General features: G+C 39.7%; 3 protein-coding genes across 6 annotated transcripts; 2 read left to right on the top strand and 1 right to left on the bottom strand.

Moving 5' to 3' along the window:
- The first annotated feature begins 3171 nt into the window (after window positions 1-3171).
- Window positions 3172-7461, top strand: LOC116194796 (NAC domain-containing protein 53-like). Its single transcript, XM_031523687.1, has 7 exons — window positions 3172-3555; window positions 3854-4131; window positions 4288-4482; window positions 4815-5321; window positions 5401-5515; window positions 6437-6801; window positions 7135-7461. The coding sequence occupies exons 1-7, from the start codon at window positions 3390-3392 to the stop codon at window positions 7177-7179; spliced, it is 1671 nt and encodes a 556-aa protein (XP_031379547.1). The 5' UTR covers window positions 3172-3389; the 3' UTR covers window positions 7180-7461.
- Window positions 7462-7639: 178 nt separating this feature from the next.
- On the top strand, window positions 7640-10187 carry LOC116194795 (4-coumarate--CoA ligase-like 5). Its single transcript, XM_031523686.1, has 4 exons — window positions 7640-9201; window positions 9298-9365; window positions 9620-9722; window positions 9824-10187. Exons 1-4 carry the CDS (start codon window positions 7777-7779, stop codon window positions 9947-9949), a joined length of 1722 nt encoding a protein of 573 aa, XP_031379546.1. The 5' UTR covers window positions 7640-7776; the 3' UTR covers window positions 9950-10187.
- Window positions 10188-10232: 45 nt separating this feature from the next.
- Window positions 10233-15562, bottom strand: LOC116194798 (acyl-CoA-binding domain-containing protein 4). 4 transcript variants are annotated; one of them, XM_031523689.1, is made up of 14 exons: window positions 15308-15562; window positions 14612-14751; window positions 14280-14357; window positions 14096-14203; window positions 13947-14013; window positions 13804-13865; window positions 13533-13672; window positions 13336-13462; window positions 12581-12695; window positions 12402-12499; window positions 11676-11759; window positions 11062-11379; window positions 10919-10978; window positions 10233-10783 (listed from the first exon to the last, which is right to left on the bottom strand). In XM_031523689.1, the coding sequence occupies exons 2-14, from the start codon at window positions 14726-14728 to the stop codon at window positions 10607-10609; spliced, it is 1551 nt and encodes a 516-aa protein (XP_031379549.1). In that variant the 5' UTR covers window positions 14729-14751; window positions 15308-15562; the 3' UTR covers window positions 10233-10606. The 4 variants fall into 4 exon arrangements, with proteins under 4 accessions (XP_031379549.1, XP_031379548.1, XP_031379550.1 ...); XM_031523688.1 differs by having other exon boundaries at window positions 14612-14736; XM_031523690.1 differs by having other exon boundaries at window positions 13947-14007; window positions 14612-14736.
- Between the last annotated feature and the right edge of the window lie 1133 nt (window positions 15563-16695).

Raw genomic sequence — 16695 nt, 5'->3', positions numbered from 1 at the left:
AAAGTTTTTGTGCGAGAAAAAAATAAATAGTTGAAGAACTCATATCTAAAAATCTAACCGTGGATGCACCTAACTTACGTGCATGTGGGAAAATAACAATCGGTCCTTGATATATATATCTATATGATTTAAAAATAAAAATAAAAATTATTTTTCTAAAAATTTAAAAATCAAAGAAAATAATGATCGATTGCACAAATCTATATTTACTAATTTTTAAAATTTAAAATTTTAATAAAAATAAATGAAAAACTCAAAAAATCGATAAAATAATGAACATTTTCACATATATATATATATCTATATATTTCTAAAAATCTAAAATTTTATTGTTTAGAAAAAAACTCAAAAAATCGAGAAAATTCCATTTAGAAACGAAGCGTTCTAGGACCATTTGGCCTGACCCACCTTTGTTATGTTTTTTTTTTGATGAATAATTCAAGATATTAATATTAATATCGAAGGATAGTGTCAACAGGAGCCCTGAGATCAAGATATCCTTCAAAAGTACATAGAGAATGAAAATTGGAGCTAGAGCCTAGATGACCCAAGTCATGAGTAAGGGTATTATCCGACCTAGGGATCTAGGAACATAACCAATCCGAGAAAACATTAAACACCGAGATAATATCAGAGACTATGTTTCTAATCTCCCACGGAGAGGAGCTAGGATTCAAAATGGCGTTGACAAGAAGTAAAGCGTCGCAACGTAACCAGATCTTCTTTAATTCTCTTTCTGCAGCTATGTTGAGGGCCAGGAGCGTTGCTTTTGCTTTCGCTTGGAGGGGTGTGTCTTCATGCGAGATCTGAAACCATGACAGCGTTGGATATTATTCGGGTGGTGCAGGATTCCGGCAAGACATGATTTATAGCTGTTCTAAGCTGCATCCGAGCTGATGATGCTCCATTCAGGTCCTGAAGGTATTTTTGATGTGTCAAGCTGTAGAGCTGCTTTGGGGGAGTTCTCTTCTTGACACCCCAAGTTTCGTCCACCCTTGTTGTGATCCATAAAAACGATTCTTGATGCTCTTGATGGTTTCATGAAGATTGGCTTGTTTCCCTGTATGCACAACATTGTTTCGTGAGATCCACAATTGATATAAAGTGATAGCAGCATACAAGGAACAGTTAGCCCTATCATTTGTATTCATTAGCAAAGAACGTGGAGGACAAACCTTTGTTATGCTTTCATAAATACAAAGATAGAAACTTTGATATATTATACTGCGCAATAACCATGATAAACTAATCATTTCAACAAAACTTGTGTCCAATAAGTTGAACATGCAAAAATTTTATAGATATTGATTTGCACAAGTTCTATTGAAATTGTAATTAGCATGGTTATTGTATTTGCAGTATAATATATCTAAATTCCTATATCAATTAACGTGATAAAACATATGAATATTCTTTTGATTTACAAATGATAAACTTTTAACTGTTCTAACACTTCTTTTATGTTAAAAATTCTTTTAACATTTAAATTTACATACGTATATAAGTCCCTAATTCAAGGTTCTAATCATCTAAAGAAGTCATATTTTGGTAGTTGTGATTTTTGAAAGAAACCATAATTTAGTAGATGAGGGAACATAAACAAACTATGTAATTTTTAAAATTATTGACATGTAGATGAGGGAAAAGTTATTGATATTTTAGTAGATTAGAAAAAAAATTATAAACCATCCACTGAAGTAACCATCTATCACATCAGCACCGTTAACGGTCATGTTAACAATTTTGACGGTTTAATTAATGGATTGATAGATAAAAAATGAAAATAAATATTATAATTTTTTAGATTAAAATTTAAATAATTAATAGATCGAGGAATTTCATCCCTTACATTTCTGTTATCTCCTTTTTTCCTTTTTCTTTTTTGGCGAAAGATTTCTACTCCTTTTGACGAATGCAGTTACGTCACCTTCTTCTCCCCCACGAGTTGGCCCCACAGATGACACTTACCGCGAAATCAACCCCGTCCTCTCATTATTAACCAAATAAATAAATAAAACACCGGTCCTCCCATCTGCCAGTGACGTGTCACTTGGGGGACAACATCTCATAGTCAGTAATGTCGCGCCACGTCATTCAAACGAAGGACCTTGCCTCGCCGACACGTCCATTGAGATTTGACCCTCAAGACCAGAAAATTCTGTTTCACACCCTGAAGTTTGTATCAGTGCCAAATTACCATCGATACATCAACTTCTGGACAACTCCATTTTGCACCCCGAAGTTTGCGCGTCCTCGAGGTACTAGAGTTCTATCGACGTAGAAATAAGAAATTCCGCATAGCTGATTAGATTCGAAAATCTTTGTACTAACCAAGAGCAGATAACATGTAATCAAAACTGTCAAAATCGCAACTTTATGTTATTCGAATCTCGTGCTTTATGTACTTCTTTTTCAATTTCTACATTTTTATTGTTTCATCAGATATCAACTCGGTATAAGATCTTAGATAAAATAAACCCATGCATGAATGCGAATTTATATGATAAAAAAGTAGAAACTCTTATTTAAACTTAATTCACCATGTCAGAATATGGATTAATTAATTTTTCTTTTTAAATTCGATGTATGGCAATAAGTCAAAAGAAAAGAAAAGAAGAATATTTTTTTGCCCATTTCCTTAGGATTTTGGGTTTGAGCATTGTCATTAGATTATATAGGTGGATGTCCAAATCACTTTTCCTTGGACCATACGGATTCATATATTATTTTACTCATGAAAAGTACAATAAATTGAATATATAGTTAGTCTAATTAGGCAGTTGAAATAATGAAAAGGACCTTTGAGTGCTTTCGGATGTGCAATTTTATTTTCATGTATAATATTTATCAAAATTAACATTTTTTAGGACTTTTTCATATGGACGGTAAAATCTTACAATTTCTCGACTCCACGGTCCGCGTATATGGACTCTCCCCAATGTTAATTTCTAAATGAAACTCAGACAAGCCCTACCGCGATTTCCCGTTGAGATATGAGAATCCCCGATTATTGGTGCAAAGAGAGACGAAATTATATAGTTCATGGGTCAAAATGATAATACATGGAAATTTTGGACTAAATATAGAATGTTTGATCCGATACTGTAATAAATAAATAAATAAATAATATATATATATATATATATATATATATAAGCATCAAATGTCCGAAAGTCTCGTTGTGTTTCTTCCTTCGTATTTCCGACGCCATGGGATGGCCCTGTCGCCGACTCTGACTTCTCCTCCTCTTCTTCTTCTTCTTCTTCTTCTTCTTCCTCTTCCTCTTATCATCTGTTGACTCAGAATCTCTCTCCCACCATCTCTCTCTGTCTCTGTCTCGCTCTTTGGTCTCAGAAACCCTAGTCGGATCATCCGTTTGAGCTGATTTGATGAAACGTAAATCGGCGAATTCACTGGCGCCCGGCTTCAGATTCCACCCCACGGATGAGGAGCTGGTGAGGTACTACTTGAAGCGCAAGGTATCCGGAAAGCCCTTGCGCTTCGATTCTATCTCGGAGATCGACATCTACAAGTCCGAGCCTTGGGATCTTCCAGGTACGACCATGTTCGATTCTTCCCTCCATCTCTCGAAAATTGCCCTTCTCATTGCCCGGATAGGTCGTAGGATTACTCGTGATGATGAAGAACTTGTTTTATGATGAAGCTTTTTCTACGAATTGGGTTTATAATTTGATATGATCTTCAGTCGTAAGTGTGATTCCTGTGAAATATGACGTCTGTAATCTTATTAAGCCAGAAATTGGTGTTTTTGCAGTTCTTCCATATGTTTCTCTTTTTGTTTATGAAAATTTTTCTTGTTGAGTATTGATTCTCTAGTGGTGGCGGTTTGTAGATAAGTCCCGGCTTAGGACTAGAGACTTGGAGTGGTACTTCTTCAGTCCACTGGACAAGAAGTATGGGAATGGGTCGAAAACTAACCGGGCTACCGAGGAAGGTTACTGGAAGACCACAGGCAAGGACCGTTCTGTCCGAAATGGATCCAGGATAGTTGGGATGAAGAAGACGCTGGTTTATCATTGCGGGCGGGCTCCCCGTGGGCAGCGCACCAACTGGGTTATGCATGAGTACCGACTCATTGACGAGGAACTCGAGAAAGCTGGAATCCCACAAGTGAGGACGTAGCTTTGATTATATAGTATAGTAGTACTTTTTTTTAATTTTTCCCCTTCTATTCTGTATCAAATGTTTCTTTTGAGGAATTGTTCATTCAGTGTTGGGATTGATTGGTTGTTTCATGTCGGTGGGATTATTGTTTGGGTGGGGAAGGATGCATTTGTGCTTTGTAGGATTTTCCAGAAGAGTGGGTCAGGTCCGAAGAATGGCGAGCAGTATGGAGCACCATTTGTTGAAGAGGAATGGGAAGATGATGATGAGATGACACTGTCGTCAGGGCAAGAGGTGTTGACTGATGAAGTATTTCACAGTGATGACACTCAGTTTGACACAAATGCGCTCGACCAGGTCTGTAGATAATGCGTTTTGTCCCTCCTTTCTCTGTTGTTTCCATGACCTTGTATTTGATGGCGGCATGCAGTGAATATTTTATAAAATCGTACTTGAATGTGTATTTATGTATTATTAATTGGATTTTGTTGTGCTTTATCCGTTGTAGTACATTGTAATCATTGAGTCTCTTTTCAAACATGCTCAGATCTTAGTCGAGTTGCAGATAAGATACTGTACGAATTGCAAAATTAGTCTATCATGGGAATGCTTCAGATCTTTTCTATTTGTTTAAGGTGCTGCTTATTCACTCATCGGCATCATCTTTCTTTCTTTCTTTCTTTCTTCAGAAACTCAATTTTGGCATGTCAACTAGAGATATTCTGCCTCCAAGCAGCTTTTACAGCGGGGAATCAAGTAAGAGCACTGAGCATGAAGAAGTGCCTGCTGAAGATAACTGTAAGCCCCAGATTAGCATTGGTAGCAGCATGCAACAGCAGGATGGACTGAACCTAGTTGACTTACCAGAGCAGTATCAGATTAATGTCGCACCTGTTAAACTAGAAGATGGTTTCCAATCTCCTGATGACTTGAATGGTGTAAACTTGGATGACCTCCTTGATGGAACATTCCTGGATGCTTCTGATAATCCTGCATTCGGGGATACACCATATCTGCAAACTGTTGACCCTTCAAACTCAGCTGGAACAAATCCTGTTGATTTCGATCTTGAGGAGTTCTTCTCATTCTTCGATGCCGAGGATAACATGTTAATGGCTAATGATTCATCAGAAATGATGATGACGGGTGTCGGGAATGACTATTTTGATGAATCACTGCTTGCCTCCCATATTGGAGTAAGCTTCAAATACTTAGTCCTGCTTTCTTGTATCCGGTTTCTGACAGGCAGTCTTATTAACCTTTCTCTCGAAACAGAATCCAAGTGCCGAGGCTGACCTCCAATTCTCAAGTCAACATTTGGCACAACCTAAAGAACAATTGGGTTCATCCTTGTTGGAGCAACAACCAGAAACCAGTGAACTCAAATCAGGTAAGTTTGTGCTCTGTCAGAGCACTTACGCAAGAACCAATGGCTCAGACTGCACTGATGTTGAATAGAACTTTCTCGATTTTTGAGTTTTTTTTTAAAATAATTTTAATACAGAATATTTTTTTAAAACAATTTTCATAAGATATTTTATAATAAGATCTGAATAAAATAGAATATTTTTCTAATTTCTAATGAAATATTGTTATGTACATAATTTTCACGAATTATAAATATCTTTATTCTTGAATTTTAGAAATGATTTTGAATTTTCAAAAAAATTAATTGTCTAATTTTTTCAGAAAAATATATTAAAAATTAACATTTTGGGATTTCATGAATTTTTCTAATATTGATACTAAATGGAATTAGTTTTTCGAATTTTTATAAAATTCTTTAATAAAAACTATTTTTTAAATCTTAAGAGATATTTTCTAACAAGTAAGACCAAATAAAAAATAATAATTTTCTAATTAAATATGTCGTATATTATGATTAATAATAATTTAAATATGCATATAATAAAATTGATAAAACCTTATTAAAAAATTAAAGTGAAATCAACAAAAAGGGAAAATGGACTATTTTCTACCTAGTGCAATGCACGGGCTCCACTCCTAGTTTTTAATAAAATGGGGGAAATAGCTATTCTTAGTGTTGCCAGAACCATTGAGGGTTGCATAAGTTTCTGCCCAGATTGCTCCATGCTGTTAAGATCACTCTTTTTCTATAGTTGATAAAATGTTAAAACTATTGAAACTTTACCCCGCATTCCCTGCCCATTAGTTCTTGGTTTTGAAATTCATCAATTGCGAGGTGCACTGTAGTCTAATGTTCACGTCCCTTGGCATTGGGCTTCACATTTTTGGTTTTGGAATTTCACCATCTGTTCTTTTGTACTCATCCCACACTTGTCATATGCAGATCTTAGCTATAAATTGTCGGAGAAGGCAACTGACTTCTGGGGAAGTCTCCCTGCTCCTCCTGCCTTCGCTTCTGAATTTCCTTCAAAGGATGCTTTGCTTCAGCTCAGTTCAATGAATTCATCCTCTCTGGCTTCAAGCAGTTCCATCCACTCCACTGCTGGAATGCTGAGAATCAGGAACATGACACTGACTGGCAATGGAGTGGACTGGTCTTTCGGCAAGAATGGAGAAGTCAACCTTGTTCTCTCGTTCCAGCTGGCCAAGGATGGCCCTCTTCGCAGTGCTGCAACCTCTTCAAAGACAACACCTTCAGGTTCATGGAGCTGGCTCTATTGTCCCTTGCTGTGGGCCATATTCATCCCGGTGAGTTTCAAATTCGGGAGCTATATCTGGGCCCGCTGAGATTGGTCTTTGGATTGGAAGCGCAGAATTCTAATTAGAGTTCGTGATTTAGCCTTTATGGGACTACACTGTGGTATATACTCTCTATTTTTGTAGATTATACCTGTTTTAGACATCAAACCATTGGTCCAGTTCAGGTATCCTTAAGTTATGAAATGGCACAGACTGATCAATTTCTGCTGGTGATTGTAAGAAGTTTTCTGACTGTTTCCGTGAATGGGATGACATATTGAAGGGTAGTACATGGGTGTGATATTGGAGCAAGATTGTTATCTGAATTTGGTATTTTTGTAGCTTTATGTCTTCAGACAAGTCCTGCCTTTGCTCATTTCACCATAACCGGGAGTTCGAATCGTGGATGGGTCTGATACGGTGATCCCCTCTCGGTCAGACAGAATCGTACAAAACCTAATCCTGGAGAACTGGTAAAAGCTGTTGATCAAATTCGAGTTCTGTCGGCCTGTTCTCTGTACGACAAGATAGAGCGACATCGGACCTATCGGTAATTGGGCAGTGGTAATATCTGGCATTACTTGCTGAGAAAAATTCGATAGAGACCAACGATGTAAACCAAGAAGATCTAATCAAAACGATGAATCTGATTCTGTTGTTTTTTCCGGACATAGGGCGGCAGCAAAATTCAACTCATATTAGGAAAATGTATATTTACCTGTCCCTTACTGGGAGCATATCCCATGAAGCCTCAGAATGTGAGTCTCTCTTTTTCACAAGATCCCTCTGCTGCCGGCTCGTTCTGATCGCTTCTTGATATATATATATATATATATAAATGTCTTCTTCCTTGCAAGACTCGGTGTCCTCGGTCAGTGACCATATTGACCAAGAACATCCTCGTCCTCCATCCCGAATAAACCTCGACCAAGAAACCTAAAACTTCTCTGGTTTTCCACATTTTCTTTGCCTCAAACCAATAAGATGTCAGTTGGAGAAGTATGGAATAATTCTGATCTTAAACAGAAGGGAAGTCATCAACCGAAGATTGATGCCGACAGTGGGTTTGATCCAACAAGTGGAATCTTCCACTCACTTTCTCAACTGAGTGACCCATATAAGGTCCCTACTAGCCCCGACCTTGACACTGCCTCCTACGTGCTCTCCCGATTCCCGGGCCCCGATGAGGCGGAGTCCCAAACCGCTCTCATCGATTCGGTTTCAGGCCGCCGTGTCACCTATGCGCAGCTCCACCGGTCAGTCCGAGCCCTTGCAGCCAGCCTGTATCATGCGCTTGAGGTCAGGAAGGGCGATGTAGTCTTTGTCCTAGCCCCTAACTCTATTATGTACCCGACCATCTGCCTCGCCGTGTTCTCCCTCGGCGCCATCCTCACCACTGCTAACCCCCTCAACACCGGGCTTGAGATAGCCAAGCAGGTTCGAGACTCCGGGGCAAAGCTGGCAATCGCTGCGCCCGAGGAGGCCCTCAAACTTGGGCCCACCGGGGTCCCGACCATACTCACGACCCGAACTGGTGATGAGAGCTCAGTGTGTGTGGAAGAACTGATAGAATGCTGCGAACCGGCCCATGATTTGCCACAGGACGGGCCCCGGCCAACCCAACATGACACTGCAGCCATTCTCTACTCCTCCGGGACCACAGGGACAAGCAAAGGTGTTATCCTAACCCATGGCAACTTCATATCCATAATAACTCTCCTCAGATGGTCAGTCAATGCCACTTCGTCCCAAGATGATGTCTTCCTCTGCTTCATCCCGATGTTCCACATCTATGGGCTTGCCTTCTTCGGGCTCGGGCTCTTTTGCTCAGGTGTGACAACAGTCGTGATGCCCAAGTTTGACTTCGGGGCCATGCTTGATGCGATAAAAGCCCACCAAGTCAACAACATAGCAGCAGTCCCACCAGTGATTCTTGGGCTTGTGAAGTATGTTGATCAGCTAAAGCCAGAGCTGTCCTCGCTGAGACGGGTTGGGTCGGGGGCAGCCCCGCTAAGCAAGGAGGTTGCAGACAGGTTCAGGGAGAAGTTCCCGTGGGTCGAGCTGAGGCAGGGATATGGGCTCACAGAGAGCTGTGGGGCCGGCACATTCTTCATCTCAGGGGAGCAGGCTAAGGCTCGTCCCGGCTCATGTGGGAGACTGCTACCAAGCTTTCAGGCCAAGGTGGTAGATAATGAGACGGGCTTGGCCCTCCCGCCCGGCAGGGAAGGGGAGCTCTGGCTTCGAAGCCCGACAATCATGAGAGGCTATCTCTGTAACGATGAGGCCACAGCTGCTATGATCACATCGGACGGGTGGCTGAGGACCGGTGACCTCTGTTACTTCGATGGAGATGGATTTATCTACATTGTGGACAGGATAAAGGAGCTCATCAAGCACAATGGTTATCAGGTAAACCGCTTTATATTAGACTTTGGCAGACTTCAAGGTCTGATACGGGCGAATCATAAGCGAATGAGCCGATTTGATGCTTACTGTATTGTACAGGTGGCTCCGGCTGAGCTTGAAGCAGTACTATTGAGCCATCCCGACATACTTGATGCTGCAGTTGTACCGTAAGTTCACATCTCTCTCTTCCATAGTATTTCACTCTCATCGGTTTAACCTGTCCATAACTAAAAAGCTTCTTGAACCTTTGCTAGTAGGGGTGAGAACCTGGAAAATTAGAATTAGCGACGCGGCAAAAAACAGTCATCAAAAGATATAAGAAAAACTTAGAAAAAATCATGTCCGAGGGATGTGAAAACATGGATAGATTGTGACATAAGGTTGATCTCTCCCTTTCTCCGGTGAAATGGTGAATTTGCAGGGTCGAGGATGATGAAGCGGGACAGATACCAATGGCATATGTTGTAAGAGCAGGTGGATCTGACCTCACAGAGGAGCAAGTGATTCAATTCGTGGCGACTCAGGTTCGACTAGCTTTCTTCTTATCCTTCAGTGTCTTAGAAACATTTTGGAAGACAAATTATTGCTCAATCTGTTTTTAAATAATCGTTGATGCGGAACTCAGGTTGCGCCTTACAAGAAGGTGAGGAGAGTGAGCTTCATCACTGCAATCCCAAAGTCAGCTGCAGGCAAGATCTTGAGGAAGGAGCTCGTTTTGCAGAGCAAACAGGAGCTCACTTCCAAACTGTAAACCCGTTTGCAAATGAAAATGAAGAGAGAAGGCAAGAAATTGATTGCCCGATATCGAATAAGAGTTCCGGAGGAGAGATCCATTCTGTACTATCAAGGGAATGAATCATTAGGAAGAATATATTACTGTCCACCAAGCATCCGGTGTCCAATTTTCTTGCCGCTCCATCTAAAACTGTAGTCGTAGGTATGTAAAGATATCCCGAATTAACGCCAAGAGAAAACTTGAGCACTGTAAAGCAGCTTAGTCACTTCATTTCTTGTCAAATTAACTTGGTCACTAATTGAATCACAAACAAGAGCAATCTTATAATAGTACAATACAAAATTGACGAGTTTTACAATGTGACTTACAGAAACAATTGTGACATGAAAACCAATCTAAAAGAAACAAGAAAACCACAAAATTCTCCCGGAAATTTTCAATATTCGTATGTTTCTTACCCGGTTCATGCTCAGTGTTTTGTGTTTCATTCCTATTCACTGCTATACATGGACACCGGGTAATAATGCCAAATACCGAGATTTGCCCATCTTCACTGTTCACAAGTACAACAAAACATGGCTTCCTCAGAAAGGCCCCAGCAATGATACAGTAGATTCTTATATGGTTGCTTCCCTGTTGCTCCCCGATCTCGAGGAGACGAGCTCTTAGATCTCATGGGCTGTGGGGACCACCAGATAACCAGCCAAGGAACCCACCAGAGCCTTGCCTTGTGGCAGAAGCAAGCTCCATGTCCTGTTCCAGTGCAGTCTTCTGACTTCTAAGCGCTTGCACCTCGTTTTCTACTGAGCTAAATGATTCCAGAACCTTCTGTAGCTCTGCTATTTGTGCCTGAACATTGTTGTCAACATTGGGAAAGGTACAGTTATAATTCACGATTGAGAAACAAAAGCGGTCCCAACTCATCATTCAAAAAGCCCATAACAAATAGTGAAAGTCATGCACAGAAAGGGGCAAAGAAGAAACCTCTAGTTTGAAGCATCTCGATCTCTCAGCCACCAATTGACTTTGAACGGACAGGAGTTCCTGATAAACAGCAGAAAAGTATATAAGGAATTGCATCAACTGGAAAAGAAAATCAGGCACAACATAATCTTGAAGAGGTATACTTTTGACAACTCAGAATGTGTATTGTTTGCTTCATCTATCTTTTCCCTCTGTTTGGAGTTCTCTTCCCTGATCTTGGCAAGCGAGGCTTCCAGAGCATTTTTCTCCTCCTTGATAGCGGCAACCTCAGCTGTGATGTCTCGCTGAAAGACATTGTTCTCAACAAACTTCGCAGAATCAACAGATTCAGTGAGATCGAGCTTGTCAGGTTTGGTTAGGGCATAAGCAGCAGTGACACAAGCTGCTGCAGCAGCAGCTGCTGGTGACTGGAATATCTTGGGACGTGATGAGTCTCTCGGTTTGGGTTTCATGAAAAAGATCTGCCACCAAAAAGGTTGGAGGAATTTAACAGTCAAGTCAAATCTGTGAATGATACATAAGCAACTTGCATCAACCTGACAAAAAATTCTCACTATAAAAGCATAGAAAGAATACAGGCATCAGGATAAGTTAATTTAGGGACTATACTCAAAACGTTCCAGGGATTCCACAACTACTAAATTCAATGCACTACGAAAAGCTTTTTGGCTTTGAGATCAGGGCAAGGGACATGGAACTAGAAAGAGGGTAGACTACATTAATACAAAGGCTTTGATGATCATAAACTATGGTTTACCTCATTTTGGTATTTCCCGTTGTAGCCACCAAAGGCAACCAAATATACCTCACCAGCAATGAGAGTGGTGCAAACACTAAGTCCCTGCATCCAAAATAGCAAGTCTTATTCAGTTAGAAAACTATTCCTATAACAGAGTGTAAATAGACAAACTACTCAATAAAGGAATGGGGATATCTTCCTGGAGCATACATGCTAATGACAGAATCAGATTTAAAGTGTGAAATAACTCCTCTCAAACAACTATATGCACTTAATTTTTTCTTTCTAACGGTAAAATGAGTCCAAGCTTGTACCCTCTTGTGGCCATTACTAAATAAAGCTCTTTATATATCATTCAAGGAAAAGAATGACAAAGCCACTTGTAGTGGAATTATTAATAAAGCATTATGAAAGATATAAACCAATCAAATTAACTCTATATAGCAATCAATAGCAGGAGATACATCGCTTTGACACAAAGTGGAATACCAACTCTGCTAACAAAATTATGCAAGATAAGTGAAAAAACTCAAGGAATAGTAATTCTTTCGCAATAAAAAGTTGTGATAAAGAAACCTTCACTTGAATTTCCATCAGTAACTAAACTTTCCAAAAGTATAATTGGACAAACCAAGTGAAGTTACGAATCAATGTTGATAGAATGAGGAAAATGCAGAGAAAGAACAACTAGACAGAGACAATTCTCAGCAAAAAAGGAAAATACATAGAAACAGAATAAGTCACCTCACTAGCAAGTGGATCCCTTTCTCTTACACTGCTCAATGTTGACCAAGCTAATTTTGACATATTGAACACCAGAGTTTCAGAACAGCCTACAAGAACTTTATCAATTAAGCAGGATATTCAAAAAGTGAATAAGAGGATGGCGAAAATCTAAGCATGAAAAAAATTCTATTACATACCACTCTTGTTATCACCACCACCAACAATGTACCAGTTTTCTCCAATGGTGACACCTGCATGGCCTGCACGAGGAGTCACCAGATCACCTCGAATCTCAGGTTGGGACCATTCCTTCTGCAATTTATAATCAACTCGGGGTTTTTCAGTGTTCATTTCATTACAAATTGTCGAAGTTTATGATTAAGTATAAAAGAATAATCTCAAGAGACTAACATCAATAACTAAGGTAGAAGACCACAGTCAAATTATGCCTAAGAAGGTCACATTCCACCTCCATACGTGTAAATGGCCAAAAGTTCCCGAACTATCTCACTATCTTTAGCAAGTATGATATCTAAGTGGGCATCACCATATGCAGCTTACTATGAGACCATGGAGGTCCAGAATTAATATGATCCCATCAATAGATGATTAGATGCAACCACATCTTTATTAATTAATACAAAAAAATATATCAATAAATTCATGCCATCATGACTCGTAGTCTTTTTTTCATGCCATCATGACACGTGCTTTTCCCTTCAGCAGTTCTGTCTCTCAAGTAATTTGGTCTGGTCGTCTAAATCAATTATTACACTAATGCTAACTATTGTCTACCACACTATAAAAGATTTAGTGATGCATGAAATTACAGAATACCGCTTTCCTCATAACCAAGAGCCAAGAGCCTAGTAATTAAAACCCTACAGATAATTATCTTAATAGACCAAAATAAAAATGAGACTCAAGCATTCTTCAAAGATATGACACTTACAGTCTGCAAATCCAAAACATGAAGATCACTGTAAAAGATTGAGTGAGAGCATCCTCCAAAAACTAAAAGGTAGCGATCTCCATGAACTGCAGATGTGTGATCAAATCTAGGAGCTGGAGGGGTCTGCCTATCAGTAGACAGAGATGTCAGAGACTGGACGGGTTGAGTAGAGAAATATAACTTGAATATACACTTACATCGCCTCAACCATTTCCCAATTCATTGTCTCTAAATCAAGAATGTGAATATCATTCAGCAACCTCCTTTTCCGGTCTTCCCCACCAAATATTATCAGTCTAGATCCAATAAGGGTTGCAGAGTGTCCACCACGAGCAACCTGCAGTGTTTCAAATGAAACATAGACCATCACTAGCTTTAAAGCAGATTATAAAATATGAATAGGCATTGCCAGGTCAATGGATTTTCTTGTACAATATATCAAAAAGTAAAGGACGATAGAATACTTACTGGAATGTTTCCTGATGTCTCCAGAAAACCAGATGTATGTGTGTCTAAATTGATAAACCTCACTGCAGGAGGAGAGCATGCACCTTAAATATATAAACAAATTCAAAAAGAAGCATTAGCGTAAGTCTAAAAAGAGAACATACCTTGAAGGCTATCTAAAGGACTCTTAGAATGACCACCGACGATAAGAACTTTGTTTTCCCACTGGATCTACAAAGAAGATACCAATCATTTTCTTCATTACCTGACACTATTGACGGCATAAACATAATATGTGGTGCAGTTGCCTCACCAGAACATGACCCGAGGTTGCTATCAGATTTTCCTTAGAGTCATCACCAGCATTTGATTCAAAGCTCAAGGTTATACTAGACCAAGTAAGACTTTTAAAATCAAAAACCTGCATGAGGAGGTATCTGCTGCGTCATGTACAGAAGATGATACGGAGATGTGAGAATAGATGGCACAGCAAATACCTGAACATCAGACAAGTAACGGCCATTTCGACTCCCCCCAATTACGTAAAGTTTATCGTCAACAGCAGCTGCCGCATGCTAAGACAAGAAACACAAAAGCAGCGCGTGAGAATGTAAAAAGAAAAGAGCCAGGAGGTAGCATATTTCTAACATATCCATGTGATATATGGCTGTGTGTAAGTAGAAGAAGAAACTCCAGAAAAGCAGACTATGAGACTACATTGATCAGATTCACATGCAGGACGACTGGGGAATGATAATATATGAGGATGAAATTGCTGTTTCACTTTCTAGTAAAAAGACCTGTGCCTAACTAGTAAATTGACTATCACCTTATATCGGGCAGACGGGGGCTTGCCATTCACAGGAAGTGGCACCCATTGGTCATAGGCCAATTCTGCACACCAACTGCTGATATCCATATCCTTCCTGATCTCCTCGGTTCCCATTACAGCTTCTGCAAATAAAGAAACTAGAATTGCTGTTCATCCAATGAGAAATTGGGAGATTTGATTCGTCTATCAAGTAAAAAAAATTTCTTTAATTCAAACCAAGAGGGAACAACCCATATATGCAAACACAGTCCCCATATGAGTCTCAGAAACGTTTGAGTCTTAAGATTAAAAGCAATACTCCCCATTGCAACTGCCAAAGAAATGGAATCAGCTATTTAAATTACCAGAGATCAACCTGCAATCAGGTTCCCATAATGCCTACATATCTCTCACATAATTATCTCGGCGAGCAAGTGGATCACTACCCGTTCTAGCACTCGGTCCATTCTAGTGATTCCCGGAGAAAATTAATCACTTTGCGAGCAAACAGATTCCAATAATAGCCAAAAGTACCTATTAATCACTACCGCAAATCGCATTATCGAATCAGCAGTCAAAATCACGAATTCATCTCTTCCAGACATGGACAAGCTTTCAGGTGATCAAATCAATGCTTGTAGCCAATGCAGCAGAAGCTGAAATTCAAACAACAATGCGAGCGACCCAGCACGGAACTGAGCAGAGTGGATTTACCTGAGACTGGATTGAACTACGATTTCCCGGGAAATGGCTGCTGGTATAAGTAGATCACACCGACAGCCCCGAGGTGAGAGCGCAGATCTGGCGGCGGCGCGGTGGGATCGACGGCGGAAGATCGCCGGGGCAGCTAAGGCCGGATCGCCACTGTTGAGATCCCGCCCTCTCTCTCTCTATCTATCTATCTCTGGTTTCTCGAAAGGGAAAACGATAGGAAAGGTCAGAGGGCGTCTGTCTTCGTCCAGACAGGACTTCACCTGTTAACCGCAGAGAGTATATTCCGAAGGACAAAGCCAAATGTACGAAATTTTAATAGCCGCAAAAGTTGAGGCACCATTTCGTAATAAGGTAAGCATTTTCCTGTTTCAAAAAACTATTATTATGGTCCTCTATGTTTTAATAATTTTTCGATTTCGTCCTTTCATTTTTCAATTTTTATCGAATGTTCAACATGACTTTCTTGTGTTTCTCGTGATGGTTTGCATCGCATCCAGAATGCCACAGAGAACATCCTTTCCAATCGAACCGTTTAGCGTGAACATGACACTTCTTACTCTTACTGATGTCTTGAGAGACTTTTCGATGCCTACATCCTAGAATTGCAGTGGGATCATCCGTACTTCTTCTCAATTGCACCTGAGTTCATCTAGCATTACGTGTTCGGTGCATATTTCTATTAAAGGGATTTTGATGTAAGAGTTTGACATTCGAAATGGATATGCTTATCGTGACATGGATAGTAGGTCATGAATTTGTACATGAGATAATTTTTTTAGTTCTTTTTTCTCTATAATACTATAAGGAGAACCATGTGAGATCTTCTTTCAAGATAGATATATAGATTTATGAACAAAAAATTGTAACCTATAGATCCGGGGCAGTTTTGAATGATGATATCTAAGTTTCGAGTCGAGTCGGTTGTTATATCGGGGAAGAAGGCGCAACATAGGGAGCTAAAATTAGCACTTGCTTTTGTCACAAGCCTCCAATGGATACAAGCAATGCTATACTTCAAGAAATCGGAGTAACATGTAATTCCAATACTACAACCTCTAATTGTAACTATAACGTTCGAAAATACGATTCTATTGTAACAGATTAGTTAAAGTAAGATATTTTTCAAGCTAGGTACAATTTTAATGTCAATTTGCTATATGTGGTCAAATTCTAGTACTGCCTTCGCATCGGTCGATTTTGACTTTTGCAACACTATTAGAGAAGTGAAAGATGCATCAGAAATGTATTTATCATTTAGAGTGTAAAAGGATAATCACTAGAGAACAATCTCTCTTGATTTTAGTTGCAACTTACATTGCATCGACACGAAACAATTACATGACCATAGGGCGACATATAATAAGCTTCCGACGATAAATTAGCAAGCC

Source organism: Punica granatum, chromosome 2 (genome assembly GCF_007655135.1).
Source record: "Punica granatum isolate Tunisia-2019 chromosome 2, ASM765513v2, whole genome shotgun sequence".
In the NCBI taxonomy this organism is placed as follows: domain Eukaryota; kingdom Viridiplantae; phylum Streptophyta; class Magnoliopsida; order Myrtales; family Lythraceae; genus Punica; species Punica granatum.
The sequence above is the reverse complement of the archived record's forward strand: the minus strand, read 5'-3'. Positions and strand labels throughout refer to the sequence as shown.